Source organism: Lepus europaeus, chromosome 12 (assembly GCF_033115175.1).
Source record: "Lepus europaeus isolate LE1 chromosome 12, mLepTim1.pri, whole genome shotgun sequence".
Lineage (NCBI taxonomy): Eukaryota > Metazoa > Chordata > Mammalia > Lagomorpha > Leporidae > Lepus > Lepus europaeus.
In genome coordinates, this window is record NC_084838.1 from 40,893,102 (window position 1) to 40,916,940 (window position 23,839).

The window sequence follows — 23,839 nt, forward strand, 5'->3', positions numbered from 1 at the left end:
TTAAAAAAAAAAAAGGAAAACTGAATTAAAAAGGTATTTTGGTGCAAAAAAGTATTTAAATCCATGCATAAAGGTCTTCAAAAAGTTCATTAAAAATGTGTATTATGAAAAACTATGCAGACATTAAGTTTTCTGCACCAAACTAAACATCTTAAAATTCCATTTTCCATGAACTTTTTGATGTCCCTACTATTAGTAATGCTGACAATGAGGACAACCACAGCATTGCTGCCATGGTTAAAAATGTCAATAAATGATGGAGTTTCATTAATTAAAAATTAGATTTAAGATTACTATTTTTATATACTTGGAATGTCTTGAATATTTTGGGTAATTATATTTGCTAAACTTAATACACATGATGAAAGTCCAGTATAAGACCCCTAAAATGATAAAGAGGGAGAGTTTACAAACTTGACTAGTTAAGCACCTGAAAGATCAGATCTGTTGTTTCATTATCATCTGAATCTAGTGTGTAGTCTCTCAACAGCCAGGCTTACTGGGCCCAGACAGGTATCTTCCCATAATATAAATCTGAGAGAAACTATCCTGATTTAACCCATTAGTTCCAGATATACTTTAGTTCTGTAGATGTGAAGTAAACAAACAGAAAACAAAACAAAGCTCCTTACCTAATGATTTCAGCATATTCTTTGTCTTTCCCTTTACTATCCCTCCATTTCCTGAACATAACTGAGGCATCCACATTGGCTGGGGAGAAGGTGTTGGGCTCATTAAGCAGTGAGATAACACTTAACAGGATAGTCCTAGAAAACAGGAAAAAGGCGTCAGCTATGAATACTCATAGTCACAGTATCGAAAAGTATTCTGCATTTTAGAAAGAACAAGTGGATTTTCAGTTTTCCCTCCCTTAAAATTATTCTGCTACAACTTAACTTCAGACTGTAATATTTGAGGTCTTAGGTGAATGGAAATTGATCATAAAATTCTATTTTCAACACCCAACTGAATTAGAAGCTAGAAACAAGCTGCTAACTGGGAGACAAACAGAGGAACTCTGTACATCTAGCATAAGATTCATGCTACAGGGCAAAAAGTGAACTCTAGAAGTCACCACATCAACTGGTACGTGTTCAATCTGCCAAAGCTGTGTATCTGGAAGTATCAAACAGCGTGTACTAAGAAAATAGCAAATTAATTCTAATGGTAAAAAAAGCATAAAATAAATTAGGATCAAATTCAAGGCAGTATTTTGTTTTCATTTTTGATTATAGAAGAGGGTAAAAAAGGATGCTGCTCTGTATTTTTACTGTGTTTTCTTAGATGTGAAAACCTAAGATGCACTATATATTTCTTCTCCACACTTATAAAGGAAGACATACAGTAGGAAAACAAAGGAAAAGTTTTTTTAATGCCTTTAAATGGGAGAACTAGTCTCTGAATAATAGAAATCTTTATTCAAAACTATTTACTAAGTAAGTTTACTAACAGGCATCAAGTGAGATGTTGGATGTACATTGGTGAGCAATTTAGAAGCCATTCTTGATCTTCTAGGGCTTTCAAGTCTAGTGGAAGATACAAAGAGGCAATATCATCATAGATAAAAATTAAGGAATAAATTTTCTATTAGTTAAAACAGTGAAGAAAGCGTGACAGATACCAACGATGCTCCAAATGATCCTAGGGTTTTATTCCCCTAACAGGTATGTTAGGGGAAATGGGAGGAAAAATAAAATTTCTTTACCTTTTCTCACTGGTGCCAAGGTTATACATTGTGTTGGAAAACAGCCTCTTGCTCCTGGCCCCCAGTGAAAAAATAAAGGAAAGGAGCCAGGCAATTGGATGTTTGATTTGATGAAACCTTTTCCTAAAAAGGCTATCTTGGTACATAAGAAATTTGTATTCCTTAAAAAAATTAATTTTTAAAAAGTAAAGCTAATGAAAAATCAAAAATTAAAAGGGTATCTTGGTTATACAGAATTATAAAAAGGTAGGTTTTTTTGACAGGCAGAGAGAGAAAGAGAAATGTCTTCCTTCCATTGGTTCATCCCCCAAATGGCTGCTACGGCCAGCGCGCTACGCTGATCCGAAGCCAGGAGCCAGGTGCCTCCTCCTGGTGAGCCAAGGCGCTGGCCTAAAAAGGTAGTTTCTAAGAAAATTTTCCAATCCAGTTAAAACCCATTTATAACACACACACACACACACACACTCCTTTCTATTAGGTTAAAAATAATTCCTGGCCAGCGCCACGGCTTAATAGGCTAACCCTCCGCCTGCGCACCGGCACACTGGGTTCTAGTCCTGGTTGGGGCACCAGATTCTGTCCCGGTCACTCCTCTTGCTGTCCAGCTCTCTGCTGTGGCCCAAGTGCTTGGACCCTGCACTCGCATGGGAGACCAGGAGGAAGCACCGGGCTCCTGGCTTCGGATCAGCATGGTGTGCCGGCAGCAGCGCGCTGGCCGCAGCAGCCATTGGAGGGTGACCCAACGGCAAAGGAAGACCTTTCTCTCTCTCTCTCTCTCTCTCTCTCTCATTGTCTACTCTGCCTGTCAAAAAAAAATTTTTTTTAATTAAATAAATTTTTTTAAAAAATTCCTTTTGCCCCCAACCTTCTCCCAAGAGTTTTCTGGATTTCTTTAGTAATTACATTAAAAAGTTTTGAAGAAACTGCCAACATGGAAAATAGACTGACATAACATCCTAAAAGTGGAGCTCAAGCCAGTGCCCATAGAGGATGCTGGCATTGCAGGCAGTGGCTTTACCCACTAAGCCACAATGCCAGCCCCCCAAAAATATTTTTAGCTGATGCAAGACAAATGATACAGTTTGTGTGTTTAATGCAAAAGGGAAAAAAAATCTTGAAATCCCATGGGTAACAGCAATAATTACCCAGCCCACCTGTCAGCACACAAATCCAATGAAAAAAAAATCTTGGGTGGGCATTTGGCACAGAAGTCAAGTCACTGCTTGGGATGCTGGCAGCCCATACTGAAGTTCCAAGGTTCAAGTCTTGGCTCTGCTTCAATCCAGTTTCTTGTTACCATACACCCTGGACAACAGCAGCTGAAGTATTTGAGTTTGGACCATCCACGTGGGGAGACCTAGATTAAGTCCCTAGTTCCCAGCTTCAGCTTGAACCAGCCCTGGTTCTTATGGGCATTTGGGGAGTATACCAGAATATGGAAGATATTTTCTTTCTAATAAATAATTTTAGAAATCTAGTTTGAGGCTTTCTATCTGAGGAAGGGGAGGCTTCTTTCTGCAGTGAGTGGGCATTTGATTCAATATGCAACCTCCATAATCAAGAATCACTAGTACCTTAGAGCTAGCACTTCCCTTTTTTTAGGGTTTCTGCCAGCCCTGAAAAGCAAGCACCAGAATCACACTCAAAGGATACCCTGGCATTTTAACCCAATTTTCCAAAAATCTTCCAAAGCACTTTTTAAAATGCTCTGATATACAATAGAACCCCTCTCCTCATCCACAAGGGATACATTCTAAGATCCCAGTTGATGGGTGAAACTACAGAGAGTACTGAATTACAGACAGTACTGAACCCTATACAAACTATGGTTTTTCCGTGTGTATGCACAGTGTCTGTGTGACTGAGAGCAAGAGAAACTATGACAGTTTAATTTGTAAACTATGAACAGTAAGGGAGCAACAACTAATAATGAAAGATGTAATAATATACTCATAGTCTGTAGTTGCCTCTCTCTCTGTTATCTCATTGTACTTCTTATTGTAGTGTGTGTGTTTTTTGTTTTTTTTTTTTTTTTTTTTTTAAGGTTTATTTCAAAGTCAGAGAAAGAGAGAGAGAAAGAGAAAGAGAGAGACTGTCCATTTGCTGGTTCATTTCCCAGATGGATGGAACAGAGCTTCATCTGGGTCCCCAATGGGTCCATGGCCCTAAGCCCCAGAACCACATTCTGTTGCTCTTCCCAGACCATGTGCAGGGGTGTGCATCAGAAGTAGATCAGTCACAACACGAACTGGCACCCATATGGGATGCCAGCATTGCAGGCAGTGGCTTAACACAACACTGGCCCCATACTTTCACATTTTTAATTAAAGGAAGTACTTCATGGCTTCTCCATTCCACATCCTAAATTATAGCATTACTATTCTTGTGCTTTGAGGCCATTATTAAGTAAAATAACGGAGTCCTGAGCATAAACACTGCTATACCATCATACTTCATCTGGGTCCTGAAAGAGCTACTATTTTTTTTAGACAGGCAGAGTTAGACAGCGAGAGAGACACAAAGAGAAAGTTCTTCCTTTTTCTGTTGGTTCACCCCCCAAGTGGCTGCTACGGCTGGCACGTTGCGGCTGGCACGCTGCGCTGATTCGAAGCCAGGAGCCAGGTGCTTCCTCCTGGTCTCCCATGCGGGTGCAGGGCCCAAGGGCCTGGGCCATCCTCCACTGCCTTCTCTGCCACAGCAGAGAGCTGGACTGGAAGAGAAGCAACCGGGACAGAGCCCAATGCCCCAACCGGGACTAGAACCTGGGGTGCCAGCACCATAGGTGGAGGATTAACCTAGTGAGCTGTGGCGCCGGCCACTGAGAGAGCTACTTAGCGACAACTAGTGGGTAGCATATATAACATAGGCACACTGAACAAAAAGGGATGATTCATTTCCCAAGTAGAATAGTGAATGATTTTTATCATCCTACACCTTGGGGCCAGGATTGTGGCTTAAGGGGCAAAGCAGCATTGGCATCCAATATGGGCACCAGTTCAAGTCTTGGCTGCTCCACTTCCAATCTAGTTCCCTGCTAACGCATCTGGGAAAGCAGCAGAGGATGGCCCTCATACTTGGGCCCCAGCACACACGTGGAAGAATGGAAGCAGCCCCTGGCTTCGGATCAGCCCAGCTCTGGCCATTGCAGCCACTTGAAGAATGAACCAGCAGATGGAAGATCTCTCTATGTGCCTTTCAAATAAACAGATCTAAAAAGAAAATAAAACAACAACAAAAACACCCTACAACTTAAAACTTATGAACCGCTTATTTCTGGAATATTTAAAATTTCAGACTACTTGACTATAGGTAACAAACCATAGAAAGGGAAACCCTGGCTAAGGGAGGAACTATTGTATATTCTCAAATTATATCATCAAAATCTGCTAAAATTACATCTGAAGGCACCATAGCCTCTCTCTCTCTCTCTCTCTCTTTTTTTTTTTTTTAATTTCATTTATTTATTTGAAAGAGTTACATAGAGAGAGGAGAGGCAGACAGGGAGAGAGAGAGGCCCTCTATCCGATGGTTCACTCCCCAATTGGCCACAAAAGCTGGAGCCGTGCCAATCTGAAGCCAGGAGCCAGGAGCTTCCTCCAGGTCTCCCACGGAGGCACAGAGGCCCAGGGACCTAGGCCATCCTCTATTGCCTTCCCAGGCCACAGCAGAGAGCTGGATCAGAAGTGGAGCAGCCAGGACTAGAACCGGTGCCCATAAAGGATGCTGGCACCTCAGGCCAGGGCATTAACCTGCTAAGCCATAGCACCAGCCCCACCATAGCCTCTTAATGTGTTCTTAACACCTAAAACAGAATAAATGAAGCCTGGACTTCTAATACATTAATGCATCACTTGCTATAATAGGATATTTTTCCACACACAAAAAGAAGGTGCAGTCTGGAGCTAGCTAGTGGCACGGAAGAAGAAACCGCCTGTAATGCTGGCATCCCATATGGGCACTGATTTGTGTCCTAGCAGCTCCACTTCTAATCCAGCTCCCTGCTAGTGGAGGGCTGAAGTCTTTGGGCCCCTGCCACCTATGTGGGAAACCCAGATTAGACTCCTGGCTGTTGTTATAGCCATCTAGGGAATGAAACAGCGGATGGAAGATCTCTCTCTCTCTTTTAAATAAGTAAATCTTCAAAAGAGAAAACACAAAGCTCTGACATACCATAAGCCTATCTCTTAACTTCATCAAAAACTATAGCTAGCCCTATTACTAGTTACCAATTAAAAAAAGGGGAGGGAGGGGGCTGGCATTGTGACACAGTGGGTTAAAGCCGCAGTCTGTTGTGCCAGCATCCCCATGGGCACCAGTTTGAGTCCCGGCTGCTCCACTTCCAATCTAGCTCTCTGCCATGGCCTGGGAAAGTAGCTGAAGATGGCCCAAGTCCTTGGGCCCCTGCACCTGTGTGGGAGACCCGGAGGAAGCTCCTGGCTCCAGATTGGCACAGCTCTGGCCATTGCAGCCACTTTGGGATTGAACCAGTGAATGAAAGACTGTTCTCTCTCTCTCTGCCTCTCCTTCTCTCTGTGTGTAACTCTGACTTCTAAATAAATAAATAAAAATTTTTAAAGAAAGATACAAGATCTTGGCATAAAAAATAAGATACAAAAGAAATAAGGCTGAGGTTCCCAAGAACACCCTAGAATTAGGTTTTATGTACTGTACTTTAAGATGAATTTTCATGCATCACCCAGAATCTGTAAATATTATAACACAGGTATGTAGATAAAACTTTTTAAATTTTTCCTGTTTAATTTCATTTTATCTGAAAGGCAGAGAAACAAAGAAATAAAGAGATGTTCATTCCACTGATTCACTAGCCAGATGCCCACAACATTTTGAGCCAGGCCAAAGCCACGAGCCAGAACTCCAACCAGGTCTCTAACGTGGGTGGCAGTGACCGAAATACTTGAGCTATCACCAGCTGTCTCCTAGCTTTCTGTTGGATAGAAAGCAGAGTAGCTGTGACTTGAACCAGGTACTCTTAATATGGAATGTGGGTGCCCCAAGCAGCAATTTAACCATGGAATGAAACGTTTGCCCTACACTTAGATTTTTAATATCTTTTAAAGTTTTTTTTTTTTTAATTTATTTATTTGAAGGACAAAGTTAGAGGGGCTGGCACTGTGGTGTAGTAGGCTAAGTCTCCGCCTGTGGCATCAGCAATCCTATGAGTACTGGTTCATGTCCCGGCTGCTCTTCTTCTGATCCAGGTCTCTGCTTATGGCCTAGGAAAGCAGGAGAAGATGACCTTTCTATCTCCCTGTCTGTAACGCTACCTCTCAAATAAACAAATAAATAAAGAGGAAAGGAGGGAGGGAGAGAGGGAGAGAGAAGGAAAGGAAGAAAGAAAAGAAAGGCAAAATTAGAAAATCTTCCATCTGATGATTCACTTCCCAGCTGGCCACAATGTTTGCTGCTGGGCCAATCCAAAGCCAGGAGCCCAGAGCTTCTTCTGGGTCTTCCACGTGGATGCAGGGGCCCAAGCACTTAAGCCATCTTCTGCTGCTTTCCCAGGCACATCAGCAGGGAGCTGGATCAGAAGTGGAGCAGCTGGGTCTAGAACTGGTGCCCATAAGGGATGCTGGAGTCACAGGAAGAGGCTTATCCTACTATGCCACAATGCCAGCCAGATTTAGATTTTTAAAACAGATTCTGTTCATAAAAGGGAGGCTGAATTTAAAGAGAAACTCAAAACTGCTTTGACATTTGGAGAAGTAATGGAAAGTGAAATGATGTGATCTGCTCAATCACTTATACTTCCAGGACCACACAGAATCCCAGATTTGAGAAACTTGGGCCACCAGAAGCAAAAATCCAGGCTAAATACATATTTTGCTTAAAATATGAACAGTTCAATCCATGATTTAGAGGAAATGAAGTTTAGGATTTTACAGGCAGTACACAAATGAACAAAGCACTGAGAAATGCCTAAACCCAAATGATAAAACACAAAGTACAAAATCAACTGAATCAAAAATTAAATATGGGCTTATTTTGCAATGGGTTTGCACCAGAACACAGGTGTCATGCAAACAGCGCTAAATCAAAGCCAAAATGGGAAAGGAAAAAATTCATATCAACCTGCTGTCATTGGACATGTAGACTCAAATTAAGTCCACCACCATTGGCCACCGTCTAATCTACACATGTGGTAGCATTCACAAAAGAACAACTGAAAACTTTGAGGAGGCTGCTGAGGCTTAATGAAGATTGACCCCAAGAGACAGAAACTCAATCCCGGTTCCCCACATGGTGGCAGGAGCCCCAAGCATGTGGGCCATCTTCTACTGCCTTCCCAGGAACATCAGCAGGAAGATGGAGCAAAAGTGAACAGCCACAACTTGAATTGGTACTCTGATACAGGATGCTAGCATTTCAAGTAGCAGTTTAACCTGCTGCATCACACTGCTGGCCTCTGGAAAACATTTTAAAAATACAATTCCAGGGGCAGTGTTGTGGTGAAGCCGTTAAAGCTGCTGCCTGCAAAGCCGCCATACGGGTCACAGTTCATGTCTTGGCTGCTTCACTTCCAATCCAGCTCCCTGCTAATGGCCTGGGAAAAAGCAGCGAAAGATGGCTCAAGCACTTGGACCCCTGCAACCCACATGGGAAACCTGGATGAAGCTACTGGTTCCTGGCTATGGCAGCTATTTGGGGAGTGAACTAATGGATAGAAAATCATTCTCTCTTTCAAATAAAACAATAAATCTTTAAAAAAAAAAAAAGTGCTTTCTTGGGTTTGGGATTGGTTCTAGACTCACAGTATACCATAATCCATGGATACTCAAAAATCTCTTATGTAAAATGGCATAGTATTTGCATGCAGTCTATGCAAATCCTCTGATAATTTAAATTGAATCTAGATTAGTAGTAATACCCAATACAAAGTAAATGCTATGTAAATAACTGCTGTATTATATTGCTTAGGGAATAAGGAGAAAACAGGACTGTATGAGCACAACACACACACACACATACATACCATATTGTTGATCTTCATGGGTTTGGAGGGCTGACTATATGTATCTACCACAATTAAACTAGGAAGACAGGGTGTCAGAAATTAAGAGATAACTCAAAGCCAGAAAAATACAAGTATATTCTAATTGATGCTCTGACACATTAAGGATTTACTCAACTTTGGAAATAAGTACTAATGCTGAGATTTTAAAGTCCACTAGGAGATAGGGGACATGAAATTGGGTCTGTTCAAGTCAGAAAGCTGGAAAGTAAACCCTTACTCTAGATGGCTGTATTAGTATCTTAGAGCTGATATAACAAAGCACCACAAACTGGGTGACTTGAAACAACAAGTTATGGTCTCTGTCTGGAGGACAAATGTTCAAAACCAAGATGTTGACAGATTATGCTCCCTCCCTGAAAGCTGTAGGGAAGAATCCTCTCTGTTTTCCTAGCTTCTGTTATTTGTCAGCTTCCTTGATGCTCCCTTGCTTGTAGATGCATTGTGCTAATCTCTGTAGACAAAATTTTAGAAGTTAAAACTACAACATACATGTTGGTTAACATCCACAATTAGCCTATTTCCAAATAAGATCACATTCTGAGGCACCAGGCATTTGAATTTTGACATTTTGCAGACAAAATTCAACTTTGAATAGTTATGTCTGCTGTGATATTAAAAGTCTTGTTGTCTCATAGACAAAATACATTCAATGACTGCATCTGAGCTTCAAATAAGTAAGTCCCATAGCTCCACCTAAAATAGCACACACTCAAAATTCTAAATCTCATCATGTAATTCAGTTATGAGATTGGTCTGGGGTATAATCATCCTGGGTCAAAATTCCTATCTCTGAACCTGTGTAACCAATCGATAAATGATCTGCTTCCAAAATACAACAGTGGAATAAGTATAGGAAATAAAAGGAGGTAAACAACAAAATAACCAAATCTAAAACTTAGCAGGGCAAATTCCATCATTATCTTTCAAGGGTTGAGAATGACCCCTACGGCTCTGTGCTTTGTCCTTCAGCCCATACTACCCATCTACTCTTCTGCCCTTGGGAACTGTCTCTGGTCTCCAGAACCAAGAAGGAGACAGCCTGACCTTCTGGATCTGCGCCCTCTCTGACCTCTGTATTAATAAATCATTCATAGGAGCCATTCTTCATTTGGGCTCCTGCTACCCACATGGGAAAAGCAGGATGGAGGTTCCTGGTTCCTGGCTTCAACTGGTCTAGACAGTCTGTTGCAGTCATTTGGTGAATGACAGCCCACCTGCCTCTCATTCTCTCTTCCCCCACTCCTCATCATTCCCTACCCACTGCTCTGCTTTTCAAATAAATCTTACAAAAAAGAAAAGTTGTATGGAAAGGCAATTCTGCTTCTCTAAAGACTAAGTAGTAAGAATCCTAAGATAATAAAGAAATCAATCCAAAGAGAAGTGCTGGGAGCCAAAGGACAATGCAGGAAGAATTCAGACTTGAAAATCTCTAGGGCTGGTACTGTGGTATAGCTGGTAAGGTCAATGCCTGCGATGCCAGCAACCCACATGGGTGCCAGTTCATGTCCTGGTTGCTCCACTTCTGATCCAGCTCCCTGGTGATGCACCTAGGAAAGCAGTAGAACATGGCCCAAGTCCTTGGGCCCCTGCACCCACATGGGAGACCTAGAGGAGGCTCTGGGCTCCTGTCTTTAGACTGGCAGAGCCCCAGCCATTGTGCCCATTTGGGAGTGAGCCAGCAGATGCAAGATCTCTCTCTCTCTCTCTCTCTCTGTAACTCTGCTTTCAAATAAATAAAAATAATAAATCTTAAGAAAAGGAAGAAAAAAGAAAATCTCCTTCATGGCAAACACAGGGAAATGAGAATCATACACAGTACTGCTTTGTAGACACAACTCTTCAATATGAAGTTCTAAGTGAAGACAAAACAACTTAAGATTGAGAGGATTCTTTTGTACATTTTATAGGACAATGTATAATTTTACTTTACCAGAGACAAAGAACATAAAGACTTACTCAAAAACAGCCTATTCTTACATAATACTTTACCTCACATTCTGAGTAGGATTCCACCTTTCAGAGGGTAGTTCTCCACTCTGTGGGTCATCTACAGGCGGATGAAGAATCGAAATGCATACATCTCCATTCTGCAAGACACAAATATAACATTCAGTAAATACTGAAAAGGTGATACACAAAAAGGGACATAAGTTATGTTGAAGTTTTTCCTTTATTATCAGAAACTTGTTTTCATTTAAGGAAAAAATAATTCTGCATTTTCTCCACATTCTAAATCAAAGTTAAAGAATTAAACTTTTTAAAAAAAAATTTAAATATTTTATTTATTTATTTGAAAGAGTTACAGAGAGAAAGAAGGAGAGGCAGAGAGAGAGAAAGGTCTTCCACTCACTGGCCCAACACCCAAGTGGCCGCAATGGCCAGAACTGCGCAGATTCCAAGCCAGGAGCTTCCTCCGGGTCTCCCACATGGGTGCAGGGCCCAAGGACGTGCGCCATCCTTTTTTTTTTGGACAGGCAGAGTGGACAGTGAGAGAGAGAGACAGACAGAAAGGTCTTCCTTTTTCTGTTGGTTCACCCCCCAGTGGCCTCTGTGGCTGGCGTGCTGCAGCCGGCGCACCACGCTGATCTGAAGCCAGGAGCCAGGTGATTCTCCTGGTCTCCCATGCAGGTGCAGGGCCCAAGGACTTGGGCCATCCTCCACTGCCTTCCCGGGCCACAGCAGAGTGCTGGACTAGAAGAGGAGCGACCGAGACAGAATCCAGCACCCTGACCGGGACTAGAACCTGGTGTGCAGGCGCCACAGGCGGAGGATTAGCCTATTGAGCCGCAGCGCCGGCCATGGTCCCCTTTTCTTAATATTTTTTTTGCCAGTCTCCAAGACATATCTTTAAAAAAAAAAGATTTATTTATTTATTTGAAAGAGTGAGTCGGTGGGTGGGCGGGTTGGAAGGGAAAGAGATAGAGATATCTCCTATCTGCTGGCTCGCTCCCCAAACTACCACAATGGCTGGACTGGGCCAAAGTGAGGATCTTGTTCCAGGTCTCCCATGTAAGTGCAAGGGCCCAGGTACTTGGGGGCCATCCTCCACTGCTTTTCAGTTCCCTGTGTTAGCATGGAGCAGCTGGGAATCCAACCAACACCCATATGGGATGCTGTCACAGGTGTCAGCTTAATCCACTACACCATGATGCCAGCCCCTCCAGATGCATTTTTTAAAATACTTATTTATATATTTATTTAAGACAGAGAGAGGAAGGGAGTGAGGAGAAGGAAGGAGGGGGAAGGGGAGAAGAGGGAGAGACTAAAACCTCCTGATGACTCATTCCCCAAATGCCTGCAATAGTTGGGAGGTGAAGCCAGGAGAAAAAAACTCAGTGCAAGACTGCCACATGGGTGACAGGAACCCAATTACTTGAGCCATAATCACAACCTCCTGGGGTCCACGTTAGCAGAAAGCTGGATTCAGGAGCAGGACCAAAGACTGAACTCAGGTATTCTGAAGTGATACATGGGTGTCCTAACTAGCATCTTGCTCCCCACTGCACATTTCTTGTTTAGAAAAAAAACATTATCCTGTTTTTAAAAAAAATACACATAATTTTAACTCAAGATTCAGGAGTCTCAAAAACAAACCAAATACTCTTTTGCTTTCAGATATGTCTATATCTAAAGTAAATAAAAAACAAGATCCCTGTTAGTGAGATCCCAGTGGAAAGAACGGGGCCATCAAAGAAGGAGGTACCTTTCTCTGAAGGGAGGAGAGAACTTCCACTTTGACTGTGACCCTATCGGAATAAGATCAAAGTCAGCGAACCCTAAAGGCTTCCATAGCCCTGGCAACTCATGACTAGAGCCTAGGGAGATTACTGACGCCATGAACAGGAGTGTCAAATTGTTAAGTCAGCAACAGAAGTCACTGTGTACTTACATCCCATGTGGGATCTGTCCTTAATGTGTTGTCTAATGTGCAGTGATGCTATAACTAGTACTGAAACAGTATTTTTACACTTTGTGTTTCTGCGTGGGTACAAACTGATGAGATCTTTACTAATTATATACTGAATCGATCTCCTGTATATAAAGATAATTGGAAATGGAAAAAAAAAAAACTGGTGTTAAATTGGAAATGGCATAGAAAATTAATTTTTAAAAAAAATATTATGTAGGATCTCTGCCTTTAATGTGCTGTACACTCTTATTTAATGCTATAACTAGTACTCCAACAGTATTTTTTTTTTCACTTTGTGTTGCTATATGGGGGCAAACTGTTGAAATCGTTACCTAATTTATACTAAACTGATCTTTTGTATATATATAAAGAGAATTGAAAATGAATCATGATGTGATTGGAAGGGGAGAGGGAGCGGGAAAGGGGAGGGTTGTGGGTGGGAGGGAAGTTTTGGGAGGGGGAAGCCATTGTAACCCATGAGCTGTACTTTGGAAATTTATATTCATTAAATAAAAGTTTAAAAAAAAAAAATCTGACCTTGTTTAAAAATCAGCCCTGAGAGATGCTTTAATCAGCACTGTTATGTATTGCAAGTTTCAATAACTATAACTAATATAAGTCAAAATATACCTCACAGCAATCTTGATCTCACTATATGGTTTGAAGAATTAACCATTTAAGATTATAGGACCTAATCCACAAGTACATTAAGATTAATTCAAACACATGTCAATAGCCTACCATATAAAATACAGAGTGCAATTCAATAGAAAAGAAAGGCTAAGTAAAATATCTCTTGGGCATTTATTCTAAAACTGGAAAGCATGATTAAATTTTAAGCTGGAGGTATAGCTCATAAAGTGAGAATATACTATAAAAAATGTATTCTAAAACCCTATTATAGTTAGCAGAAATAAGGTAAAAAGAGAGAGGAGGGAAAGGGGAGGGGAGAAGAGTCGGAGTGGAGAGGCGAGGGGAGAAGAGTGGGAGGGGAACAGGGAGAGGGGAGAGAAGACAATAACAATGCCCTGGCTCCTACAGGGCATCTTCTGACCTTGGCCTCTTTTCCTGTATCTTCAAAGCAATATTCTTTTCTATTGACCTTTCCAAAATCACATCTTTCATTCATTTTCTGCCTCCCTCTTCCACTTATAAGGGACTCTGTGATTACATCAGGCCCACCAAGATAATCCAACATATCTCCTTATTTTCAAATCAGCTGATCATAACTCCCCATTGACATGTAACCTAACATATTTACAGGTACCAGGAATTAGGAGGTTAAAAATTGTGGGAAACCCATTATTCTACATACTCCAGAAGTAAATAGCCCAGGGCCGGCACTGTGGCGCAGTAGGCTAAATCTCTGCCCATGGCACTGGCACCCATTATGCGTGCCAGCTGGAGTCCCAGCTGCTCCACTTCTGATCTAGCTCCCTGCTAACGGCCTAGGAAAACAGCAGAAGATGGCCCCAGTGCTTGGGCCCCTGCACCACTGTGGGAGACTTGGGAAGAAGCTTCTGGCTTCGGATCAGCCCACCTCCAATCATTGAGGCCATTTGGGGAGTGAACCAATGTTTGGAAGACACCTCTATCTCTATCTCTCTATCTCTCTCCCTCCCTCCCTCTCCCTCTCTCTTTCTCCCTCTCCCTTTCTGTCTGTAACTCTGGCTCTCAAATAAATACATTTTTAGGGGCAGGCACTGTGGCCTAGTGAGTAAAGCCGCTGTCTACAGTGCTGGCATCCCATATGGGTGCCAGTTCAAGTCCCAGCTGCTCCATTTCTGATCCAGCTCTCTTCTATGGCCTGAAAAAGCAATGGAGGATGGCCCAACCCCTTAGACACCTGCACCTGTATGGGAAATCTGGAAGAAGCTCCTGGCCTCAAACCAGCCCAGCTCCAGCCATTGAAGCCATTTGGGGAGTCAATACCTCTCTCTCTCTCCCTCTTCTGCCTCTGCCTCTCTGTCACTCTTAATTTCAAATAAATATATTTATTAATCTTAAAAACAAGTTTTTTGGGGGTCGGCACCATGGCACACTAGGTTAATCCTCCTCCTGCGGTGCCAGCATCCCATATGGGCATGGGGTTCTAGTCCTGGTTGCTCCTCTTCCAGTCCAGCTCTCTGTTGTGGCCTGGGAATTCAGTAGAAGATGGCCCAAGTGCTTGGGCTCCTGCACCCTCATGGGAGACCAGGAAGAAGCACCTAGCTTCTGGCTTCAGATTGGTGTAGCTCTGGCTGTAGCGGCAATTTGGGGAGTGAACTAACGGAAGGAAGACCTTTCTCTCTGTCTCTCTCTCATTGTCTGTAACTCTTCCTGTCAAATAAATACATAAATAAAAATTAAAAAAAAAAAAAAAACAAGTTAAAAAAAAATGAATAGCCCAATATTGTTGAAGAACAAAGCACAAAAATTTGACCAGAGGAGTATGTTAATTGGCTCAGAGTTTAATTTAGATACACTTCTGGGTAATCACATGAACAAGTTTTCATTTAAAAATGACAGACTAGGGGCAAGCATTGTGGCATAGCAATTAAGCCATTGCTTATAAGAGTACTGATTAGAGTCCTGGTTCCTCTGCTTCTAATTCAGCTTTCAGCTAAAGCATCTGGGAAGGCAGAAGATGGTCCAAGTAGTTGGGCCTCTGCCAACCAAGTGGGAGATCTGAATGCAATTCTTGGCTCCAGCCTGGCCCAGAACTAGCTGTTATGGTTATTTAGGGAGTGTATATCAGCAGAAGGGAGATATTCTCTCTCTCTCTCCCCTCCTCTGTGGCTCTATAAATAAATAAATAATTGATCTTTCAGAAAACTATAAAGAGGGAAGTACCTTAATACGATAAAAGGCATTTACGAAAAGCCCACAGCCAACAACAAACTCAATGATGAAAGACTGATTCGTTTTCTTCTTAAGGTTAGGAACAAAGCAACGATGCCTGCTTTCAACATTGGTATTCAACATTGTGTTGGAAGTTTATTGCCAGTACAGTGAGAAATAAAGAAACATTAATTGAAAGCAGAAATAAAACCATCGCTATTTACAGAAAACATGATTCTTCATATATATATATATGTATATATATATATGAAAAATCCCAAAGGATCCACAAAAAAAGCTACTAGAACTAACATTCAGCAAAGTTGTTAGATACATGATCAATACTCAGTCTTATTTCAATACACTAGTAATGAATATACCAAAAAGGATAAGAAAACAATTCCATTTATAATTGGCACCTAAAAAAAAAAATCTAACTGAAATTGAAAGACATGGGGCTAGTGCTGTGGCGCAGTAGGTTAATCCTCCACCTGCGGCGCCTGCATCACATATGGGCAGTGATTCTAGTCCCGGCTGTTCCTCTTCCAATCAAGCTCTTTGCTGTGGCCTGGGAAAGCTGTAGAAGATGGCCCAAGTGTTTGGGCCCTGCACCCACATGGGAGACCAGGAAGAGGCACCTGGCTTCAGAATGACACAACTCCGGCCGTTGCAGCCATTTCGGGAGTGAACCAGTGGATGGAAGACCTCTCTCTCTGTGCCTCTCCTCTCTCTGTGTAACTTCTTCAAATAAATAAATAGATATTTAAAAAAATAAATAAATAAAACGTAGGGAAAGGATAGCCAGTTCTCCAAAGATATATACATGGCCAAAAAGCAAATTTATTGTTACTCAAAGTTGTTAGTCATTAGAAAGTTGCAAATCAAAACCACAATGACATATCACTTCACATCCCCTAAGGATGGCTACAACTTAAAAAGGAGGGTGAGGGCCGGTATTGTGGACTAAATGTCTAAGCTCCCGGCTGCACCAGGTTAAGCCTATCTGCACTGCCAGCATTCCATATGGGTGCCAGTTGGCAGTACCATTTCCAACCCAGCTCCCTGCTAATGCGGCTGAGAAAGCAGCAGCAGATGGCCAAATCCCTGGGCCCCTGTACCCATGTAGGAGACCTAGATGAAACTCCTGGTTTTAGTCTGGCTCAGCCTGGTCATTGCGCCCATTTGGGGAGCAGATGATGCTGTCTATTTTTCCCTCTCTCTGCAGCTCTTTCAAATAAATAAAAATATTTTTTAAAAAAAGAGAGAGAAGCCGGCGCCGCGGCTCACTAGGCTAATCCTCCACCTTGCGGCGCCGGCACACCAGGTTCTAGTCCCGGTCGGGGCACCGGATTCTGTCCCGGTTGCCCCTCTTCCAGGCCAGCTCTCTGCTGTGACCAGGGAGTGCAGTGGAGGATGGCCCAAGTCCTTGGGCCCTGCACCCCATGGGAGACCAGGATAGTCACCTGGCTCCTGCCATCGGATCAGCGTGGTACACCGGCCGCAGCGCGCTGGCCGCGGCGGCCATTGGAGGGTGAACCAACGGCAAAAGGAAGACCTTTCTCTCTGTCTCTCTCTCTTCACTGTCCACTCTGTCAAAAAAAAAAAAAAAAAAAAGAGAGAGAGAGAGAGAGATGAGGAAAATCATAAATACTGGTGAAGATATAGTGAAAGGGGAATTTTCTTATACTGCTGACAGGAATATTAAACTGGTCCAGCAGCTGTGGACAAAGTATCTGCAAAAGTTAAATACAGAATTCCTATTTAACCCCACAATTCCTAAGTACATCCCCCCCAAAAAAAAACTGAAAATAGGTGCTCCATTAAATACTACATGTACAGGCATGTACACTGCATTACTAACCCTGGATCCCAACAGGATACAAAAAAAGTATTCATCAAATTAATGCAGAAACAAATTATGGTATATACATAAAACAGGATTTTATCTATCCACATAAAGAGGAATAAAATACAAGCACATTGCTACAAGGAGGATGGATCTGAGAAAATGCTAAGTGAAAATCCAGATATGATAGGGCCAGCACTGTGGTGTAATCAGTCAAGCTGCCACCTGCAATGCTGGTATCCCATATTGGGGTTGGTTTAAGTCCCAGTGGCTCGTTTCTGATCCAGCTCCCTTCTAATGCCTGGGAAAGCAGCAGAAGATAGCCCAGGTGCTTGGGTCCCTGCACTCACGTGGGAGACTTGGATGAAGATCCTGACTTTTGGCTTCGGCCTGGTCCAGTCCAGCCCTGGCCATTGTTGCCATTTGGGGAGTGAACCAACAGAGGGAAGATCTATATTTATCTCTCCCTTTCTCTCTGTAACTCTGCCTTTCAAATAAAATAAATAAATTTAAAAAAAGAAAAAGTTTGCTCCTTATTAAAAACAAAAAAGAAAATCCAGATAGGAAAAGTTGCATACTATATGCTTCTATTAATATATCCTGGGGCTGGCGCTGTAGCCTACTGGGTAAGGCTGCTGCCAGCAGTGCCAGAATCCCATGTTGGCACTGGTTACATTTCCAGCTGCTCCACTTCTGGTCCAGCTCTCTGTGGCCTGGGAAAGCAGTGGAGGATGGCCCAACCCCTTGGGTCCCTGCATCCGTGTGGGAGACTCGGAAGAGGCACCTGGCTTCAAATCAGCTCAGTTCTGGCCGTTGAGGCCATTTGGAGTGAATCAGAGGATGGAAAACCCCTCTCTCTGTCTTTGTCTCCGCCTCTCTTTAATTCTGCCTTTCAAATAAATAAATCTTTAAAAAAAATTAAATATCTAAAGTAAATTCACTGAGGATGAAAGTAAAATATGGGCCTCGGTTCAAGTCCTGGCTGTTCCACTTCCAATCCAGCTTTCTGCTCTGACCTGGGAAAGCAGTGGAAGATGGCCCAACTCCTTGGGACCCTGCACCTGTGTGGGAAACCCAGAAGAGGCTAAACCTCCTCCTGTGGTACCAGCATCCCATATGGGCACTGGTTCAAGTCCCGGCTGCTCTACTTCTGATCCAGCTCTCTGCTATGGACTGAGAAAGCAGCAGAAGATGGCCCAAATCCTTGGGCCCCTGCACCCACGCAGGAGACCTGGAAGAGGCTCCTGGCTCTTGGCTTCAGATCAGTGCAGCTCCGGCCATTGTGGCCATTAGGGAGCGAACGAGTGGATGGAAGACTTCTCTCTCTGCCTCTGCGTAACTCTGCCTTTCAAATAAATAAAAAAATCGTGGCTGGCGCCACGGCTCAATAGGCTAATGCTCCACCTTGCGGCACCGGCACACCGGGTTCTAGTCCTGGTCGGGGCGCCGGATTCTGTCCCAGTTGCTCCTCTTCCAGGCCAGCTCTCTGCTGTGACCAGGGAGTACAGTGGAGGATGGCCCAAGTCCTTGGGCCCTGCACCCCATGGGAGACCAGGAGAAGCACCTGGCTCCTGCCTTCGGATCAGTGCAGTGCGCCGGCCGCAGCGCACCGGCCACGGCGGCCATTGGAGGGTGAACCAATGGCAAAGGAAGACCTTTCTCTCTGTCTCTCTCTCTCTCACTGTTCTCTGTCCACTCTGCCTGTCAAAAAAAAATAAATTAAATAAATTTAAAAAAAATTTTTTAATCTTAAAAAAAAAAAAGTAAACTAGTGTTTGCCAGAGACTGGGGAGACATGAAAATGGTTAGCCAATGCTTAAATATGTATGGTGCATTAGACTGAAGTCAAAGAAATGCTTTACAATTAGACAGAACACCAGCACAACGCTGTAAAGGTACTAAATGCTATTGAATTTTTCATTCTAAATGGATGATTTTATGTATGGGATGCTGGTATCACAGCTTTACCCTCTATGCCACAGCAACAGAACCATTCTTTAAAAAAAAAAAAAAAAGTTAAGAGGAGGCATAAGATCTACAAATACTTTCACCTCAAGGGAAGGAAGGGAGGGAGGGAGGGAGGGAGGGAGGGAGGGAGGGAAACTCTAGAATGGTAGTTTTTAAAATGTAAAATGAAGGGTATCTAGCCCAGGCACTATCCAGGTTAATAAAAGTGTCCAGAATTTCTTTTAGCAAATTCTAACTTCCTGGGGCAGGTGTTGTGATGCAGTGGGTTAAGCCACCCCTTGAAACACCTGGATCCCAAATCAGAGTGCCAGTTCAAGGCCCAGCTGTTCTAATCCCTATCTAGCTCTCTTTAAATTTGTCCTGGAAGCAGCAGGTGATGGCTCAAGTACTTAAGTCCCTGCCACCCACAGAGACCTGGATGGAATTCCCAGCTCCTGGCTTTGGAATGGCCCAGTCCCAAGCTCTTGTGGCCATCTGGGGTGTTAAACAGTAGACAGAAGATCTCTTTATCTTACCTCTCTCCAGTCACTTTGCCTGTCAAACAAATGAATAAATCTTGAGAGGTAAGATGAGAAAAGAGATGCTCCTCCCTATAATTAGGATATATAGCCTGATTTGAAAATTCTAATACATACAGAAGTTATTTTTTATTTTTATTTTTTTGACAGGCAGAGTCAGACAGTGAGAGAGAGAGAGACAGAGAGAAAGGTGTTCCTTTTTCCGTTGGTTCACCCCCCAAAATGGCCGCTGCGCCGATCTGAAGCCAGGAGCCAGGTGATTCTCCTGGTCTCCCATGTGGGTGCAGGGCCCAAGGACTTGGGCCATCCTCTACTGCACTCCCGGGCCATAGCAGAGAGCTGGCCTGGAAGAGGGGCAACCGGGATAGAAACCGGCGCCCCGACCAGGACTAGAACCCGGTGTGCCGGCACCGCAAGGCGGAGGATTAGCCTGTTGAGCCATGGCACCGGACCCATTAACATGCTTTTAAGTTCCATATTCCACACTTTATTCCAACTGAAGTCTGTAGTTTAGCTAATATTGTTAAACTACACTTTGGAGTTTTGAAAAAGACACTAAAGTTATATGAGGTTTTGTTTGTTTGTTTGTTTGTTTTTGAAATGCAAAGTTACAAAGAGAAGAGAGGGAGATCCATCATCCCCTGTAAACTCCCCAGATGGCTGCAACAGCCAGGGCTCTATCACTATCTCCCACGTGGGTTCAGAGGCCCAAGCACTTAGGCCATCTTCTGCTACTTTCCCAGGCACTTTAGCAGGGAGCTGAATCAGAAGTGGAACAACTGGGACACAAACCAGTAGGTGCCCATATGGGATGCCAGATTCGCAGGTGGCAGCTTGACCCACCACACCACAACATCAGCCTCAGTTGTATGAGATTAAAAAAAAAAAAAAAATTATTTCTTTATTGGAAAGGCAGAGTTACAGAGAGGCAGAGGCAGAGGAAGAGGTCTTCCATCCACTGGTTCGCTCCCCAAGTATGCCTGGGTTCAAGTGTGGGGTCTGCTCCCGATTCTAGCTTCCTGCTTCTGTGCAACAAGGCGAGGCAACAGGTGACGGTTCAAACAGTAGCGGGGGGTGGTGTACCTGCTACCCATATATGAGACTAGGATTGAGTTCCTGGCTCCAGCTTTGGCCCTGATTGTTGTAGACAGTTGGAAGTGAACCAATTCTCTGTCTCATACTCTCCCAAACTAATTTTCAAAAAGTGTTTCAATATAAATCTTCAAATAATTTATTTGAAAGAGAGACAGGGAGAGATATCCATATTGCATTCTCTGGTTCACTCCCCAAAAGGCCCCAAGAATCTAGGGTTGGGCTAGGCCAGGAGCCAGAACTCTCTATCTTGGTCTCCCACACTGGTGGTGGGGGCCCAAGAACCTGCTTTCCCAGGCACATTTAGCAGGGAGCTGGATTAGAAGCAGAGTAGGGGCTGATGTTGTGGTGTAGAGGGTAAAGCCACCACTAGCAGTGCTGGCATCCCATATGGATGCAGTTCGAGTCCTGGCTGCTCCACTTCCAATATGGCACTCTGCTATGGCCTGGGAAAGCAGAAGATGGCCCAAGTCCTTGGGCCCCTGCACCTGTGTGGAGACCCAGAAAAAGTTCCTGGCTCCTGGCATCGGATCGGCGCAGCTCCGGCTGTTGTGGCCAATTGAGGAGTGAACTTGGTCCTCAAAAGAAAATTTTTTAACTAATTTTTTTTTTTATTTCTCTATAACATCTAGATATAGGTATCAAAGCGTTTTAATAGTAACTATACTCAATTTTAGAATGTTAAAACTTTACATTTAAATTCTACAAACTTAAGAGGGTTCTCCTATTTTATAAGGGAATCCAATATTACAACCTTCTATGTAATCAATTCTAATGATTTCTTCAGCTTCATTATTATACTCCTGACTGGAAAAACTATTAAAATTAACTGACACAATCACAAAACCAATACAAAAGCTCTAACATAACAAGTCCACTAAACAAAGAAAATAGTAACTCAATAAAATTCAGTAGTCTCTTATTATATATTTTTTTAATTTAAAATTTTTTTTTTTTTTTTGACAGGCAGAGTGGATAGTGAGAGAGAGAGACAGAGAGAAAGGTCTTCCTTTTGCTGTTGGTTCACCCTCCAATGGCCGCTGCAGCCAGGAGCCAGCTGCTTCTCCTGGTCTCCCATGTGGGTGCAGGGCCCAAGTACTTGGGCCTTCCCTGGCCATAGCAGAGAGCTGGCCTGGAAGAGGGGCAACCGGGACAGAATCCGGCGCCCCAACCAGGACTAGAACCCAGTGTGCTGGCACCGCAAGGCAGAGGATTAGCCTGTTGAGCCACGGCACCGGCCCAGTAGTCTCTTATTAAAACATCTTGCTGGCCGGCGCCGCGGCTCAATAGGCTAATCCTCCGCCTTGCGGCGCCGGCACACCGGGTTCTAGTCCCGGTCGGGGCACCGATCCTATCCCGGTTGCCCCTCTTCCAGGCCAGCTCTCTGCTGTGGCCAGGGAGTGCAGTGGAGGATGGCCCAAGTTCTTGGGCCCTGCACCCCATGGGAGACCAGGATAAGCACCTGGCTCCTGCCATCGGACCGGCGCGGTGCGCCGGCCGCAGCGCGCCTACCGCGGCGGCCATTAGAGGGTGAACCAACGGCAAAGGAAGACCTTTCTCTCTCTCTCTCTCTCTCTCACTGTCCACTCTGCCTGTCAAAAAAAAAAAAAAAAAAAAAAACATCTTGCTATTTCTAGGATTCAAATGTACTTTCAAATTACAATACCTACCAATAAAATGGTGTATAAAGAGTATAGAAAGATTAAACATAATGGTAAGGAACGGGTGGTAGTAAAAAATATTCTTTTATCTGGTCTCTTCTGGGTAATTAAAAAATATGAAATATAATGTCATGGCTTTATTTTCCAAGATCTTGTGATCCATCCAGTGCCAGATTTTGACTGGCTAAACATGGTTCTCGCCCGTTTTATTCCACATTATCCATTATTGTAGCCTATTACCCACCCAAAACAGTAGTCTCTCAGTTTCTGTATTGGGGAATGAGCCAGATAGGAACACTCTTCTCTCTCTCCAATAAATAAAATAAACCAGCAAAACCCATTTTTAATCATTATTAAAACAGTTAAAAGTACCATGGTGTGAAATTTTGAATTGCCTTTCCTGTGTAGTTTATAGTGAAGAAACTATTGGGGCTGGGGCTGTGGCCCAGTGGTTTAAACTGCTGCCTGCAACACTGGCATCCCATATGGGCAACAGTTTGAGTTCTGGCTACTGAGCTACGGCGGCGCCGGTCAAATAAATAAACTTTTAAAAAATAAAAAAAAGAGAGGCTGATGTCATGATGGTGGTTAAGTTGCTGCTTGGGATGCTTCCATCTCATATCAGAATGCCTGGGTCTGAGTTCCCATTATGCTTTTGATCCAGTTTTCTACTAATGCACATCCTGGGAGGAAACAGGTGGTGGACTGTGGTTATTAAGTTCTGACACTTTTTGAAGAAAAGTTTGTTGAAAACACATACTTTCAAAATGGTCCTTTATTCTCTGGAACTTTTTTTTTTTTTTTTTTTAAGATTTATTATATTTATTTAAAAGGCAGAGCTACAGAGAGAGAAGGAGAGAGAGAGAGATCTTCCATCTGCTGGTTCTCCCCAAATGGCCACAACAGTCAGGACTGGGCCAGGAGTCAGAGCTTCTTCTAAGTCTCCCAAGTGGGTGCAGGGGCCCAAGCCCTTGGGCCATGTTCACTGCATTCCCAGGCATATTAGCAGAGAGCTGGATCAAAAGTGGGGTAGCTAGAACTCCAACTGGTGCCCATATAGCATGCTGATGCTATAGAATGTGGCTTAACCTGCTACACCATAGCACCAGCCCCGCTCTGGAACTTTTTGATGGGTTATCAGAGGTGTTGTTGTTGTTGTTGTTGTTGTTAATAATCAGAGTTCACGTTATCATGGAGAAGGCACAGGTATTAAAAAGTAGACTTTCTCTTCCTAAGAACACAGTGCTGGGGGCTGGTGATGTGGTGGAGCAGGTTAAGCTGCCACC

General features: G+C 43.3%; 1 protein-coding gene across 1 annotated transcript in view; it reads right to left on the minus strand.

Annotated features, from left to right (window-relative positions):
• UBE2R2 (ubiquitin conjugating enzyme E2 R2) overlaps positions 1-23,839 on the minus strand; it is an 87,619-nt gene that overhangs the window by 4,321 nt on the left and 59,459 nt on the right. The window contains exons 3-4 of the mRNA XM_062208072.1: positions 10,728-10,825; positions 633-767 (exon numbers count right to left, since the gene is read on the minus strand). Of these exons, the coding sequence (XP_062064056.1) occupies positions 633-767; positions 10,728-10,825 (233 nt within the window). The remainder of the gene's footprint in view (positions 1-632; positions 768-10,727; positions 10,826-23,839) is intronic.